At 38.0% G+C, this 16210-nt stretch overlaps 1 protein-coding gene across 4 annotated transcripts in view; it reads right to left on the bottom strand.

Annotated features, from left to right (window-relative positions):
- LOC130438375 (A disintegrin and metalloproteinase with thrombospondin motifs 2-like) overlaps window positions 1–16210 on the bottom strand; it is a 106754-nt gene that overhangs the window by 14716 nt on the left and 75828 nt on the right. For 2 of the 4 annotated variants that reach the window (XM_056770267.1, XM_056770269.1), the window contains exons 5-10: window positions 9933–10016; window positions 4918–5074; window positions 4617–4722; window positions 3831–3974; window positions 3451–3583; window positions 2772–2801 (exon numbers count right to left, since the gene is read on the bottom strand). In XM_056770267.1, coding sequence (XP_056626245.1) covers window positions 2772–2801; window positions 3451–3583; window positions 3831–3974; window positions 4617–4722; window positions 4918–5074; window positions 9933–10016 — 654 coding nt within the window. The remainder of the gene's footprint in view (window positions 1–2771; window positions 2802–3450; window positions 3584–3830; window positions 3975–4616; window positions 4723–4917; window positions 5075–9932; window positions 10017–16210) is intronic. The other 2 variants (XM_056770268.1, XM_056770270.1) reach the window with 1 other exon arrangement.

Below are 16210 nucleotides of genomic sequence, written 5' to 3'. Positions count from 1 at the left end.
AAAGGTTGCACTGACCTGGCTAAGCTGACATTAGGGAAATGTTCTGTGCTCAATACAAAATAACTTTTGTGGTTATATTCACTGCAGTGCTTTCCACTACCACAGAAAAGATTTTTGACCCTTAAAATTGTTTACAGCAAAGCACTTACAATAGGTCATGGCCCTAGAAGGTTTAAAAGCAGAAATGTAGGCCTTGTGCTTTTTAAAGGTGTAATTGTAACCTTATAATGAGTTATTTCCATCTTCATATACTGCAGGTCCCCTAACATAGAATTTGTCATGTTGTTTCTATAGTCGCCCTTAACAGACAAACTGCTCTACAGAACAAGTTTCGTAAATGTATTTTTTCTCGGGCAAAGAACCTAAAACGTGATAACATCTTTGTCCTGTGTCAGCCACCGTAGTGCTTCGAAAGGGAGAGGGAGATGTGGAGTGAGCCATTGGTTGCAATTCGCAACCTCACCACTACATGGCGCTTAAATCTTCAGCTTTGCTTAAAGGATTCTTAAGGCACTTACATAAATATTATGAAATGTGTTCTTTCAACTATAAAAATGTATCTATATTATTCTTCGAGTGACGGGATCGATCCAGGTGGATGGATCTATATGTTATGTTACGTATGACTGATGTCATTTCTGTGGGTGGAGTTTGTTTGCACCCTTTTCTGGCTATATCACATACAGTATATCTGGAATTCTTTTTGTGCCAATAAAATTGAACGCAAACTTAAAAAAATGAACAAAAATATACAATTAGAAAGAAGAAAAACACTATAAAACAATGTAAACAATAAACTCAATTGCAAAAATGTGACATGATTTTCAAATAAATTGCATATGTTTTTGACAATAATGGTCTATGAATTCGCTGATAGATTTTTCATTTGCAGTTTCCAAGTATTTTTATAGCTTCTTGAGTCTACGTTCGTCTTTCTGGCACAAATCTCATGTGTGGGCGGCATTTAAGATCACTCTACTCTAATTGGCTAGTGAGATTCGGATTAACAGCTCACTGACAAGGAAGTCGACACTGAAGACAGTACAGCGGATTAGAGAGTGATCTGCATGTGGTTTTCTGTATTGAATTGATTTTGTTTTAGTGTTTGTACATAAATGACTTTCTTGTTTTGGTAGTATATAAGATGGGTTGCCAACTCTCATGCACTTAGAGTGGGACACACGCGTCCAGGCTCTATCACGCCATGACAACAAGCCAACGTACAGTAAACACAGGATAGATAAATGAGCCAAATTCACAGGCAACTTTATGTGGGCCGTCAAGACAACACTGTATAATTTAAAATTACAATCATATCAGGAACATGAGATGCCTAGTGAGTTATGAGAAGATAGTACAATAAAGTGTGTCTGTTTTAAGTTCATATTTATTATTCATAGCTAATAATCGCGGTGGCATTTTATGTTTGATTCTATCTTTTTGTTTATTTCTATTTTACATTACATTTATGCATTTGGCAGACGTTTTTATCCAAATCAACTTACATTGCATTGTATTAAACATTTGTTTCTGACTATGTGCAATCCTCTGGGATCGAACCCATGACCTTGGCATTCCTAGTGCCATGCTCTGACCACTGAGCCAGAGATAATAAAATTGCGAAAGGTAGTTATCGCTGTACAGTATGCAGCAATGTTTACATTTACCCCATTTCTCACTCCCTAATATTCTGCAACTTGTCTTATAATTGAATGTTATGTTGTCCGTTGCTGTTATAGAAAATAATCTTTACAGTCCATAAAATAAAACCTGACGCAAAAAATAGAGCACATAATGAACGAGCTAAACCAGAATTGCTACTGTACAGGAATAAAACTTTAACAGATTTTCTTTATTACCTGAATAACATTCATTTACCTGAGGTGAGGATGATGATGAGGAAGACGCTCGGATCCACACCACGCATGACTAAACAACTAATAAATAACTAAGATACTAACTAAACAAGAGAGTCAATTTAAGTATTAAACAATAAAAAGAATACTAAACAATACAATAAAGTTAACAGCATACAGATCGCTCTCTAAAATCTTCTTTTTAAAATGTTCTCGACTTCCTTGTCAGGGAGCTGCCAATCAGCGTAAAGTGGCCATAAATCCCGCCCACACGTGAGATTTGTGACAGAAAGGCGAAAGAAACTTGAGAAGTATAAACAAAAACTTTGAAAGCCCAGATTAATAAACTACCAGAATTCAAAAACTATAATTGGCAAAAACAAATTTAGAAATTGCTAAGAAATTTTTTCCTTCTCATTGCATATTTTTTAAAGATTGCGTTCATTTTTTATGGCACAAAAATAATCCCATACATAAAGCTAAAATCATTGTGTTAACTGGCACTGCACAGGCCAAACAGATGTTTCAGACAATGTTAGCATGAGATTTTATTACAATTATCTCATGCTACCACTAATGTTGCTTTTAGTTTCAAAACAATAATTACTTTGCATTGAACCCAGAACATGTTTAAACTTCATATTACGCAGTTTTTAAATTTAACTAGTGTGGAAAGACAAAACAAAAAGAAAAACACAGTGCCAAATAATTCCGTCTTCCATGTGAGTGTCAGAAGCGAGTGAGTAATGAGACACAGATTGTGGGTTTAGGATCCCGCTGCGTACATGTCTGAATAACGACAATGAGTTTAACCACAAGCAAAAACACGTAATGAAACGAGTAACGGCAAGAACGTTCGAACTGAACCATGTTGAAACAAAACAGGTCACATGGCGACTGAGTAGAACACCTTACCTGGGCTCCGGAAGGCCCCACCTTTTGCAGCTGAGGGAATGTTTAACAAGACAGTGAAGTACAGACCAAGCAGTGCTGTTTAACTGGAATTTAATTTGTTCAATGTGAACAGAAATGATTCTTGAAATCATTTTTAATCCAGTTTCTTGATGCGACATCAAATATCAAGTGATTTCAAACATTTGCCATCTGGTTTTGATAATCTGATAAGCCTGATTTCTGTAAGGTGTTACAAAATATACCCCACATTTATTTAAAACAGGGGCTTAGCCGAATAAGCAGCTTTAGGTCCATAACGACTGAAAAGTCAGACAAAAAATGATAATTACAAATTCTGGGGTTTATAAAAAATGCTTCAAATTATGAATCTGCCAATTGTTTAAAAAATAAACTATACTTTGCTATGAGTATCTGTTTCATCTGTTCTTCCCTATGGCAAGTACAGATATCAAAACACAGTCGCTTAACAAAGTGTAACACCCATAATGCATCATTGGCATGTATAACACATACTGGGTCACGGTAATCTACTGTAAACCCAATGACTCACAAATGGTGATTGTTGTGGAAAGCTGATGGTTGTCAAAAGAGTTTATACATGCTCAGAGATTTTACAATCTCAGTTATAATGCATTATGTGAGAAGAAAAACACTGTGCAGCAGCGATTGTAACACTCACCGCTGTGCACATCATGTATCCTGCCCCGAAGTCAAAGCGACATTGTTCGTTCATGGAATAATGCAGTCCGGGCAGCATTGGAAGCTCCTCCCACGTGTGCTCAAACGGGTCATCACGTAGACAATCGTATGAACTACAGTGGAAGAATGGGATGGTGTGTAATACGCAATCATACTTTTTTTTACATACAAGTGTGGTTAGTTGTGTAATGTATGAGTATGCATGACTTGCACTCAATGTTGCCACTTAAATTTGCAGGGGCCGGCACAATGTGGGCCTTTCAAACCCAGACCCAATGAGTAGGCTGTAGCCATGTTGGACCTTAGTGGAAACATGTTCCCGGTTGTTCCACCCCTGACAACGGCCATGCAAGTACTCACTTTAGGTAGCGGCCTAGTTCTTGTTGACTACAATGGGACCAGTGGAACCGGTGGAAAGCAGCTTGCACTAGTGGGGCCATGATGCTCCCCATCTGCACCTCATCTCCACAACGATTCCCCTGCCCATCATGCTCCATTCCCAACCTATAAAACAAATCTTACACTAAACTGTACCCTTAAACTTTCATTACAGCTTTTGGAATTACTTCATTTTAATATTAAAATAAATAATGGTTCACTTATTTTAAAATCCATCATACAGATTGTCCATGACATTCCCAGTTGGTTATAAATACCGGTCATGGTTTTCCTGATCAATAAAACACTTCATTGCATAAATATTTGTTGATACTTAATACAGATGAAGAGTTTGGTCAATGTTTTCGAAAATCATGTTTTTTATTGTGCATTCCAGTTAATTTAAATCAAACAACAGTAAGTTTGCTTTGGTTTATGCCATGATTACTCAAAAATACAGCTTACTAACACAATAAAATACAAAAAAAACAAGATAACAATAAAAAAGATGAAGCAAACTCTTCAGATATTTCAATGAAAAATCTAGATTTTCTCATTTAAGAATCTAATGAGAATTCCGATAAAGTCGTCCCTAAAAGTATAATAAAATATACTTACTGCAAAAAAAGATTTGCAAAATAAACTTTACACAAAATTTACACTATATAAGTGGGACTCAAAAATTTGTTAGTTTATATTTCAAGATCTTTACAGCATCTACACCTTGACATCTTCAAGCAGGCATGCGAAAGTGCAGAAGATACTCACACGTGGCCGGTTTCATGCGCCACCACAAAAGCAGAAGAGAAACCGTCCTCATGATTGAGGGTGCAGCTCCGCACGGGATGACACATGCCTGTGACAGGAGCGTAACCTAGCAACACATAACAAAATCTGATTTAGCTTGTCTTCCTCATATTTTCAAGACTGAGGTCAAGATCTTATCAAGTCAATGTGGCACTTCAAGCACTTTGTCTTTATATCAACACAATCTACATTTTAATGATAAACAAGCTGAAGTATCTAGAGGTTGATGATGCTGGTGTGTGTCTGCTGTTTTTTACTTTACCCTGCATTCCCGTGGGCCCGAACTCTTGGCGAGTGAGAAAGATGGCATGATCGTGGTATTCTTTATCATTGGTGTCCTTCCTCTGCTGTTCAAAAGCCCAGCGACACACATTCTCCAAACTCTGGGATGGGTTGCCTAGCTCAATGAGGCTCGTGGACTGCAAAGGTGATCGAAAGCATCATAAAACACTATTTCCAAACGCATGTTTCTGCTTATATTGTGCATGACGTCTGGTCACATCACAGATCTTGTTAATATAGCTTATTGCGTATCCAACCCAGGACATTTAATCACAGGCACGTCTAAACAATGTTATCAACACATTCAAACAGTACAGTAAAATCAAACTTTAATGATTATATAATTAAAAAAACTTTTATATAGTTAATCACTGAGGGCATGATGTTATAACAGTTAAGCTTCCATTCACGCTTGTGTGGACACAAATGTAAACAAAGCTCCAGATCTGTGCAGGGAGAGAAACATTCAGGCGTGCGTGTGCAGCTGTATTTTGATGACGTGGCCACAAGAGTCATGGAAGTGAAAGATCCTTTCCAGATGTGACTATTCTAAAGCCTTGAACTTTTAACCAACACGTTTTTTTTTTGTAATTGGTGTTGTTGATCAGACTTAAATGACATTCATTATTCTTTCCTGTTTTTTATACATATATTTTTTACATTTTATAATATTATTTGTATCTTTTTGCAGCTTTTGTGTATATTGTTACTAAATTAAGCTTAAAAGAAGCTTTCCAGCTGCGTGTCCTAAAATGCCTCTCAGCCTTGCTTTTTACGTCCAATCAGGTTCACGACTACTCGGCAAAATGCTGTAATACCTCTAGTATGCTATAGGGGGCGACATATTCATTCCAAACCAAAGCGCCACGAGAAAGAGGGCGGTGGAAACATATGGTTAACTCGGCTCAGCATCACTCCCAGCACAAGTGGCCGCTGCTTTACTCTCTCATTACGCTTCAATTTATTTGCCGACTAATAACATCAATATAATAGGTATGTGTACATAGTTTCCCAGCGATTTATCACATCATTTCACCATGTTGACATTTCTTGATAATATCACAGCGAAGGGTGGTTCTCACAGGAGAGTTCCTCTCGTTCTAGTGAACACGAGACATGACAGACGTGCAGGCTTTCTCAATACAAGAACATCACTGCATCTTTATCTGCTCTCAACTATATAACACGCGATGTTTTCACTCGCACCTAAGCACACACGCGCACCCAAGCGCTCGCACACTCTTTCTCCGAACTGATGTCAGGGTCTCTTTCTGTGGGAAGAGATATGCTGGAGAAACCGTGATGTTGGAGGTGCGCAGGGTCAGTCTGTTGATCAGTGCGTGCCGCTGCCGGCAGCAACGGTTGCCACAGTAATTGGGAATGATGGACAACCTGCTGGCAAGACGGGCGAGGCTGCATGCTGATCGGGGCTGGGCGGAGGAGAGGAGTGGGTGTGGAGGAACCAGGCGTTTGTGGAAGAGAGAGAGAAAGGTGGAGAGAATACAGACGGAGAGAGATGTATAGATGACTGTGATGTTGAAATAAGTGGGTGATCTAGAGCAGTTGTTCTCTTAAAAGTAAAGGAGCTATGAAGAGTCGATTGCAGAAATGTCTAGGAAAACCCATTTATGGAACAATCCAATAAAAAGTTTTATATACCACTTTGTTTAATGTCCGACGCTGTTCAAGGCAGGTCCAGAAGAATGTCCGTTTACGTTTTTACCCAAACGTCTGAACAGAATACAACCAACAGAACGTTAAGAAATGAATCAAATTGTGAAACGTGTTTATATTTAAGATTTAATTGTACATTTAAGATTTTAAAATGAAATAACGGTAGTGCTTTTGGATCAGTGTTTACATCTCAGTGATTACGCCTATCCCTCACCCTAAACTGAACATTTCTGAATTCATGTTTCTTTTCAAGGACATTTTTGTTTGTTTATGATAATCAGTTATGGGGGTGTTGGGTCCCATGTCCAGAGAAAAATCAACAGATCTTAAGACAGTTACAATGCATACATCTCAGCAATATCTGTTTATTTACTAGGAATAAACAAATCAGTGCTTACCACATGTCAGAAGAAACATCGATGGCAATTTTATGCTCCCAACACACCCCAGTCTAATCGTGCAGCATTTGAGTTATGGTAGCCATGAATCCTCTCCGTGCACATTTTTGACAATGTTTAAAGACTTTTTAGGTGATCCTCATAAACCAAATCTCATTCTACTTACTGTATTTAATATGTCAGCATAGCAGTAGGAGATTTTGTAAAAAACATGACATGAGATGTCCTCAGTTGTACAGAGTAGAAACAAAACCTTTTTGTTTCTTAATAGGTTTCCATTCAAAAGCAAATCCTTAAATAGTAACTTTAGACAACATATCTTAAAATGTCTTGATTATGTTTAAACCTGGTTTATTTTAACACTTGTTATGATAATCCTGGCAAAACACGTTCAAATACGTTATGAAAGCTGCGGGGGAAATACTGCACGTCACATTCAATCAAATCAGACGTTTTTAAATTGAACACATAAATTGAGTCAGGGATGTTGGAAGAGTAAAAAAATCTGCAGACCTGTCTGCCTAATACAAGATATTGAAATGGTTATGGAAATAGCCATTTATTCCTTTAAAGTTACAAAGCTACATGCATTAAATAATACATTTCTAGTGTATATGTTTGTGTTTAAATACTGTAGAAATAAGTACCGAGTATTAGTTAAATTAGGATATTTAAGTTACAACATTACTGGTTCTGTATCTTGAGACAAAACAATGGCACTGATGTATTTTAAGTTTATTTATTTTCAAGTTATAAGACAGCTCAAACATTCATTTTAGTCTGAGACTAGCCTTAAGCCTTGTCTGTGAAACTGGGCATTAAACTGACCATTACAGAACATCCAAAACTCACCATTTGTGGTTTCACAAATGTGAAGTAAGGAAACAGGCGTAGCAATGGAGAAACATAAAAAATTATATTAAATCCAAAACACCAAAAATGAGCCATAAAGGGATACGTGAGGGGTGTGTCACCTATGCCTTCACAGTTCAACACCAAAGCACAAGTCATTTTTGACTTGATGTCGGAACTTTGTCTCTATTTGAAATCTTTGTATATTGTACCTAAATTTAGTTTCAACAGTGAGCCCACAAGCACACCATCCCACTGGGAAAAGTCTGGGTGCTCCCTATGGGAATTCCATCCCTGAATGAGTGAAACAACAGTTAAGAAGAGAAAGTGTTCCTGTAACTCGGCTGGTAGAGCATTGCATCAGTAATACCAAGGTCATGGGTTCAATTCCGAGGGAACACCCTGATAAAAATGTGTAGCTTTGGATATAAAGAGTGTCCTCCAAATGTGAAGAGAGAGATTTTGAAAGTAATGGAGAAGAAGAGATAGCGATAGAAGTAAACAGTGAAAGACCTGTGTGCCAAGCGCCTGGTGAGTTGATGCGGTACAGTTTGCATTTTAAGAACTTAATCCTGAAAAGACAAGGCCAGCGGGACAATCACCACAAATCAGCCCAGGAAACGCCATCTGCCTGACCCGCGGCAGACCTCTCTCTAACCCGAAACCGCATGTAATCACCATGAAACCCCCACACTATCTGTCACAGAGGAAAATCACCATTTATCATAATGGCTGGGGGGTGGATGTGCGTCTGAAAATGAAGAGCAGAATGTGAGGGCACTATAGTATTGTGAGCTATTCCTCCGTCTTGGTGAACTGACATTTGCGGTAATGGCAAGCTCCGTGGCCGAGATAGAGAAGTGAAGGATTGTCATGTTTAAGTGGCTTAAAAAATATCTTCCTTACAGGTTACATATCCACTTCTGGGGAAAAGATTCTACCTGGGTGAACCATTCATAAGTGGTTTATATGTTAACTTCTCCATTTATTCGTGCAATTACTATTCCAGACATCAAATGATTCAGATGTTCTCTAAAGAAAGGTTTTATTGTTCAGAAGAGGATATCAAAGCTCAGGCGTTCTCAGTTACGCTTCGTTTAAAGGCGAAATGTGTAATTTTGAATACATTAGCAAAATCAAATAGTAATGTTTCCCAAACACTTCGTATTATCTATTAACCCAAAAAGCCTACTATATACAACTATATATTTTATAGACCATTTTAAAATTGTTTTTTCATTTTGTGAATGGGTAAAATGATCATTTTTGTTTCATTCTGTGAATTACTAACAATATTTCTCCAAATAAAAAAAATATTGTTTCTATTCGCATTTATTCGCAGGCAATGGAAACCAGAGAAACGGGTTAAAATAACAGAAAAGATGCTCTGTATTTTTATCAGAACTCAACTACTGAGAAGAAAATAAGTTCATATTTACTTTAAAGCAATACATCAGAAATATGTGTACATGTATTTTGGAAAAGTTAAAAAATACTTATTATGTGATAACCTCAATTTCTATCGCAGTTTTAATGAATGAGGCATCATTGATTCTTCATTCTTCCCAGAATGTTTTGCCGGCTCCATAACGGATCATATGTGTGTGCGCATGTTTATGTATGCGTACGTGTTGGGGAGGGGGGTTCAGAAAGCAATTGCATGACATCAGCACTCTGTGTGCATTGGTGTTGAACTGTGAAGGCGTGCGACTTTGAAAAGACTCCCCTGGGAACGGCATGCTTTTAGTTCCCCGTGTGTTCAGTCCGGTGGAATAACAGGTCTAGGCCATGGTGAGCACCCAACAGGAGAGGTGGAAAACGATGTGCATGTAAGCCAAGTTGGCAGTGTGTTTATGTGTTTGTGTAGGTGCGAGTGTTCGAAAGATGGCATATGAGAGAAAAAGGGGTGTGTGCGCCTGTACATGTTAACAGCAGATACAATATGTCAAACTGTCACGATACAGAACTGCAAAGGTGCTAAACGAACACAGTCAACGCTGAGATGTATCGTTTTTTTATTTCTGTGAAAGGGAAAAGCGTTTTTTGGTTTAGTAATGAAATGCATGCTTACTTTTTTGGCATCCACCAGAACAATCCGGACTAGCACCACGTTAATTCGTGCCCCAAGAGATTGGTCATGATAGATCTCGTTCACCTGTGAACAGAAAAAGCTGTTAGATTCAACATAAAAAATACCCAAAGCCTTATTCTTTTAAAATGTATTTGGGTTCTTGAACCTCTAACAAGTTTGAACTCAAACACACAATTTTTGCATTTGCACATCACAACATTTTCCAAGCGTGTACGTGTCATGAAATATCACACCTGTCTCAGCCCTATGGCTATGTACAAAGCACAAAACTACAGTATGCAGTACATTTAAGCTTTCATCTTACTTGTTTTGGCTGTCATGCACCTTCTTTAGAGGGTGGGGTACAGTTGAGTTAGTGACAACATGCCCCAATTGTAGAGTTGAGAAGTCACCATGGAATATGCCATTAAATAGATCAAATAAATACAGCCGCGGAAAAAAATAAGAGACCATTTCAAAATTATTTCACGATCATTTTTGTTTCATTATGTGAACTGTTTAATATTACTACCAAATTTCAAATGACAATGTTTCGCAATAACAGCCGGCTGCTTGTACATTATTCCGCTTATTAAACGGCTACTTGCCACATGAGAAAAAAACGTAAAATGTGAATTTGAAATATTTTATTAGCAATTTCATTACCGAATGCAGACCTTCCGCGAGGAAAAGCCGGTTAGTTTCGGTTTTAAAGTAAGAAACGACGTTCAAACATCATGAACAGGCAAATTGGTTTTATCATTTGTGAACATAATGCCATATATGTTATTTAAAGCCATATTTATAATTCATTTTTGTATAAATGCCCCTCTCAAAATGATTTGCAGCATCCGGATTACAGGGTGTTATTGGTTTTGAGCTGTTGTTATTTGAAGATAACAATCCTTAGAATGTCGCGACTGGCCAATCAGAATCAAGCATTCAAATGAGCCGTGTAATAAGTTAAAATAATATAAAAGATGCTCTGTGCTTTTTCTGACCTCAAATACCGTAAAGAAACCAAGTTCATATTCACTTTAAAGCCATACAACTGTATTATTTGTACATCTAAAATCTGAAGTAATTGTTTTGCACCGACTTACTGTACAGTACTCTACTCAGAAATGTATACAAGCATTTCACATGTGTCAACTAGCCTCAGCATCTTTACATGACCATGCCTTCCTCACAAAGAGAGCAAAACCTGAGTCCTGACACACACATAAAACCACATACACAAGCCGTAAAAAATCGAAGTCTGAGCCAGAACCAATAACGCACAAGAGAGCCTTTTTCATTTCCCATGATTCTGCAGTTTGACTTTTCACCTCGCATCTCAGCCATCTTTACTTATTCAGTTCAATGAAGGATGGGCCTAATGCACTGTGGGAAACACGGTTCCCAGACAGAAAGGGAGACAGAGACAGACAAATTGGTACAGAAGTTCAGACATGGTGTCCTCTGCCGCTCTGGAAGCCTGCTAATGAGACACTGAGATGTATACACAGCCAACAATAATGAGATTTCTGATGGACAGACTGCAAAGAGGGAGAGAAAGAATAAGAAACGCAGACGGAGAAAAAGGAGTTTAAAGGAGGCCGGTAGGTAAGAAAGGTGAAAAAGGGGACAGAAGAGCAAGGAAAGAATTACACAACACGAGCACATGCGTCGAACCAGCTCACCTGCTTTTAATACGCATGATTCACCGGTTGCCAAGCAAACTGCAAACTTTACAACAGGGTAAAGTTTTTCGCTTTTACTTTCTGAACGCCCAGCATTCTTAAAAACTTTTTGGAAGATACAATTTTTTGAACCAGTATATACGCTTGTCTTTGAAACTACTGTGCTGGACTTTCCTGAGTGTTCGCAAAGATTTCTTCAGAAAGAAAAAGCGGAGCTCTCAGTCTCCGTTACCTTAGAAACCGCGCTAATACAGATGACTGCCAAAGGCTTAGATGACTTCCAGGTGACCATGACTCTAGTGTTCTCAATGTTAATGATGGTTAAACTGAGGCACGACTTTCATTCAGAACACACACTAAGAAACACCTCAGGACTCCACGTTGCATGGTGGGATATGAATACTGCCTTGTTTCCAGGCTCCGTTTCAAAGAAAAAAACAGCCACGGCTGGCCCTGAAAACCCTGTGCGCATGTAGTGAAAAGATTGAACAAGTCGGATGGATATTGTATTATATATTTTACTGGCACATCTTCGGCAACACAAACAGGGTCGTGAAGCTCTAACAGAATAAATGTGTGTGTTAATGGCTGTGAGAATGTAGGTTTCATTAGCTCGGCCGGCCTTGTCCAGCACTGGGTTTCATCAGCCTACAGGTAACTAATGGAGACCTGGAGGTCAGGAAGTCAGAAAATCATTAATATGTCATTAATAATGCAGACGAGGGGGGCATTGTGGCTTCACTGCTTTAGAAGATAGAGGAGAAAGCAAGGGTGCAGATGGAATGATATGGTTGGAGGTGAACTGGTAAGGCTTATATTGGGGAGTAAAGGACAATATGATGGGGGAAAATGTGAAATGTGTCGTCAATTAAACTCTACAATATCAGATAAATCAAACCAACCAACCAGAAAAGAGTATGTGAACGGAGCCATGATGAATGAACCGTTTTGTTCTGGGAACTAGAGTAGATTTTCAAAATACTGTAGCAACTTGCATTTCAGTCTGTTGATCATTAAAACTATTAAGCTGCTTTAGAAGAGTAGATTTATAGTCACAAGTGGAATTCTTTTTTAATACCTTTACGCTGACAATGAATTTCGTATATTTTTGTCTGTTTTTACAAACAAGATGTTTACTTGACAAGGTAAGTGACCTGAGATGTTAAGGTGATAGTTCTCCCAAAAATGGGAATTCATTTATTCGCCCTCTTGTCATTTCGAACCTTTATGACTTTCTTTCTTAGCAGAACACACAAAAGTTATTTTGAAGAAAGTTGGTAAATGAACAGCGCCGGCACTCATTCACTTCTATTGTATGGGCACAAAACCAGTTCCAGTGAATGGGTGCCGATTAACAACATTCTTCAAAATATTTTCTTATCTATCTTGTGCAGAAGAAGGTCAAACAGGTTTGAAATGACAAGAGGGTTAGTAAATGATGACGGAATTTTACTTTTTGGGTGAACGGTCACTCTGAAAAGAAAATATAAGAATTAAGTGTATGCCTAAAACAAGCAAAACTTTGCACCAATGGGGTCAAAAAAAATACTTAACAAAAAGGTAAAGCATTAGTTTATTCCTAATTTGCAGCTTTAAGCATTAACTCACATAATTTTGATGATTTATTTATTTATTTTTCAGAAAACAAGACTTAATACCATTTTGGCTTTGAAGTATCTTAATTTGACAGTTTTTAGATATTTGCACTACTGCAAAAGAAGACAAAATACTTATTTGGAAATTCATTTTTATCTTTGGCATGTCTTCATGTTTTTGGGACTACCGTGATACAGTAGCTAGTACACTCTTTAAAACACACCCTTGTGTTCCACAGAATAAAGAATAATAAATATATAAATATACAGTGTGTTTTTCACATATATTTTATTACTGTATAAATATATAATATTTGAAAACACAAATGACCGCCTTCCATCCAAACTTAATTTCAGCATCTTTAGACACCACTGATTTTATGTTAACATCCCACAGGTATACAATATAATGCAGGCGGACCGAATCACCATTGGTCTGTTTATCTGGACAGTGAGTGTGGTCTTCTTAACATTGATGTGTAATGTACAGGAATGCTCAGAGACCTGAGGGGACACACAGATGGACAGTATTTGCTCAGACTCATTTCTGAATCTCTGCCATTTTCACTTGACATTTTGGACCATTATTACCTGCCTGACATTTGAGGATGAGAACAACGTGTCTATGAAAAGTTGATTACATAATGGTCTGCCCGCCTGCACGTCTTGTTTACACCTGAGGAGCGACTAATATAGACGGAAGCAATTAATAAAGTCGACTTTCAATTCACACAATTAATGCTACACACAAAGGTCTCAGCTCCATTACACAGAGTAAATATGTGAAATGAGTCCGAGAACAAGCGCGGGGGAACAAGGACACTGTGGTTGTGTGTTTCAGGATCTGAGGAACACTGATCTTAGATCAGCAGGTTTTGAGATTTTTCAAGATAAAACAGAAAAGCAGTCAAACAAATGCATTCTGGGAATCCAACAGGATAACACGTTTTACTATTAAATAAAATATATTACTAGGAATTACATATAAGTTTAAGTTTGACAACTCATTTAAGTCGAGGGCAGACAGCTTGTTCTCCAAACAAGCAAAAATCCATTCACAACTACCTCGCAGAGACTAGTAAACTGAATTATTTTAGTTTCAGAACATTCACAAACACATAGCGGTTCTTGACTGGTTCTGCTTCAGGACACAGGTGGTGACCAAAACGGTAACAAAATTGTTTATTGTACCTAGTATAATCAGGTACAGTGAATTTATCAGTTTATTCCTTTTTTATCAGAACAGACCAGTAGAGAACAGCTCTAAAGCAAAGAAGATGAACAACATCCTTACACATCTGCAGGATTATGCACACCCCAGACATAAATTTTGGCATTTCCGAAGCCCTTCTGAAAGGGCTTTGTGTTGCCCACATGCAGTCCTGATGCCCGTAGTAAACTGATCTTTACTCAGACATCTCCTACTCTCTCTTCCTGTATTCTGAGACACCAGCCACTGACCAAAAGACCTGAATAAAACGCCGCTGATGGAACGAACAGCCGCTCTATATTTTCACTTTGACAGTCTCGCACAAATGCACACACCAATACGATAGAACGACAAACACATAACACATCATCACACGGCCCACAAATGCAAAAAGACAATCAGCTAAGAGGAGAATTCAGGGAAAATAGTTGGAGGAAAAAGGGCAAAAAATTTGCTCTTACACCTCGTCACATTCTTTTATGTCTCTCGCTTTTCTTTCCTTGACTCCCGGAGAGCGAGCGAGCGAGACATGCCATGCGAAAGTGAGCAAAGTAAACTTTCAAGAAGAAAGCAGCGAGAACTCAACGCGTGGGAGAGAGAGGAGACGCGATGTTATTTATATATTTCTGTTTATCTGTTTTTCTGTCATTTATTCCGAATGCTGTGTTTGAAACACCCCCTAGGACGAAAGGAGACAGGAGAAAAGGAAATAACAGTGGCACAGCTGCGGAAAACGTTCAGGGACCTGTGATAACCGAAGAAAATATGCAATATAGAGACAAATTGTGAGGTTATAACTGATTTTTCATCCGCCTTTTTTATCCCATCACATTTTGTCTTAGATGGAGTGATCCGAGATGTAGAAAAATGACTGCAGAACTGATCTAATATGTTTCAGATTTTACCTCCCATCATTGACCATTACGGATTACATAACATCAACCCAGCTTGTGTTTTTTTTTGTCATTGGTTAGAAGGTCTTTCTCTCTCTCTCTCTCTCTCTCCCTATCTCTCTCTCTCTCTCTCTGCGTAGGTTTAATTTGTGAAGATTAAAGGATGGATAGTGAGGAGCAGATGAGTGCTGTTTCGTCCTCAGGCATATTGTTCCCCGGCTTACAGTCACCTCGGACCACATGATGCAAAGCCACTGATCTGCTGGATCCAGCTTTACCTAAACTTAACACTAGCATCATTTTCATGAAAAATACAGATTTTATTCTGAAGTCTCTAAGGGTTTGAGTTGTTAACAGGACAGCACATATTTCTGTGTGTTATCTAAGAGGGTCTGACCTGCAGTATGCCCGGCTGCCAGAGTCAAAGTTTTTTTTTTTGTATACAGTACATCTTTCATTTCACTTAAAATTGTAAATATTGTTTCTTGTCAATAGGGAAAACGTACACTTCATGAAATCGTTAAAATTGTTTGATTTCACCTAATGTATATGAACAACTCCCTGGACAACAAAACCAGTCTTATGGGTCAAGTTTTCAAAATTGAGATTTTTACATAATCTGAAAGTATCTGAATAAATAAGAATTCTATTGATGTATGATTTGTTAGAATATGACAATATCTGGCTGAGATACAACCGTTGAAAACTGTGGAAACTGAGAGTGTAAAAAATCTAAATATTGAGAAAAGTGCCTTTGAAGTTGTTAATGAGGGGCACTGTGGCAGGCCATCCACTCACAAAAATGAAGCTTTTATAAATTTACAAAATATCTTTATGGAACATGATCTTTACCTAATATCTTAATGATTATTGGCATTAAAGAAAAATCGATAATGTT

This window comes from Triplophysa dalaica, chromosome 16 (genome assembly GCF_015846415.1).
Source record: "Triplophysa dalaica isolate WHDGS20190420 chromosome 16, ASM1584641v1, whole genome shotgun sequence".
NCBI classification, from domain to species: domain Eukaryota; kingdom Metazoa; phylum Chordata; class Actinopteri; order Cypriniformes; family Nemacheilidae; genus Triplophysa; species Triplophysa dalaica.
Note: the sequence above shows the minus strand (reverse complement) of the source record. Positions and strands in the feature narration are given on the sequence as shown.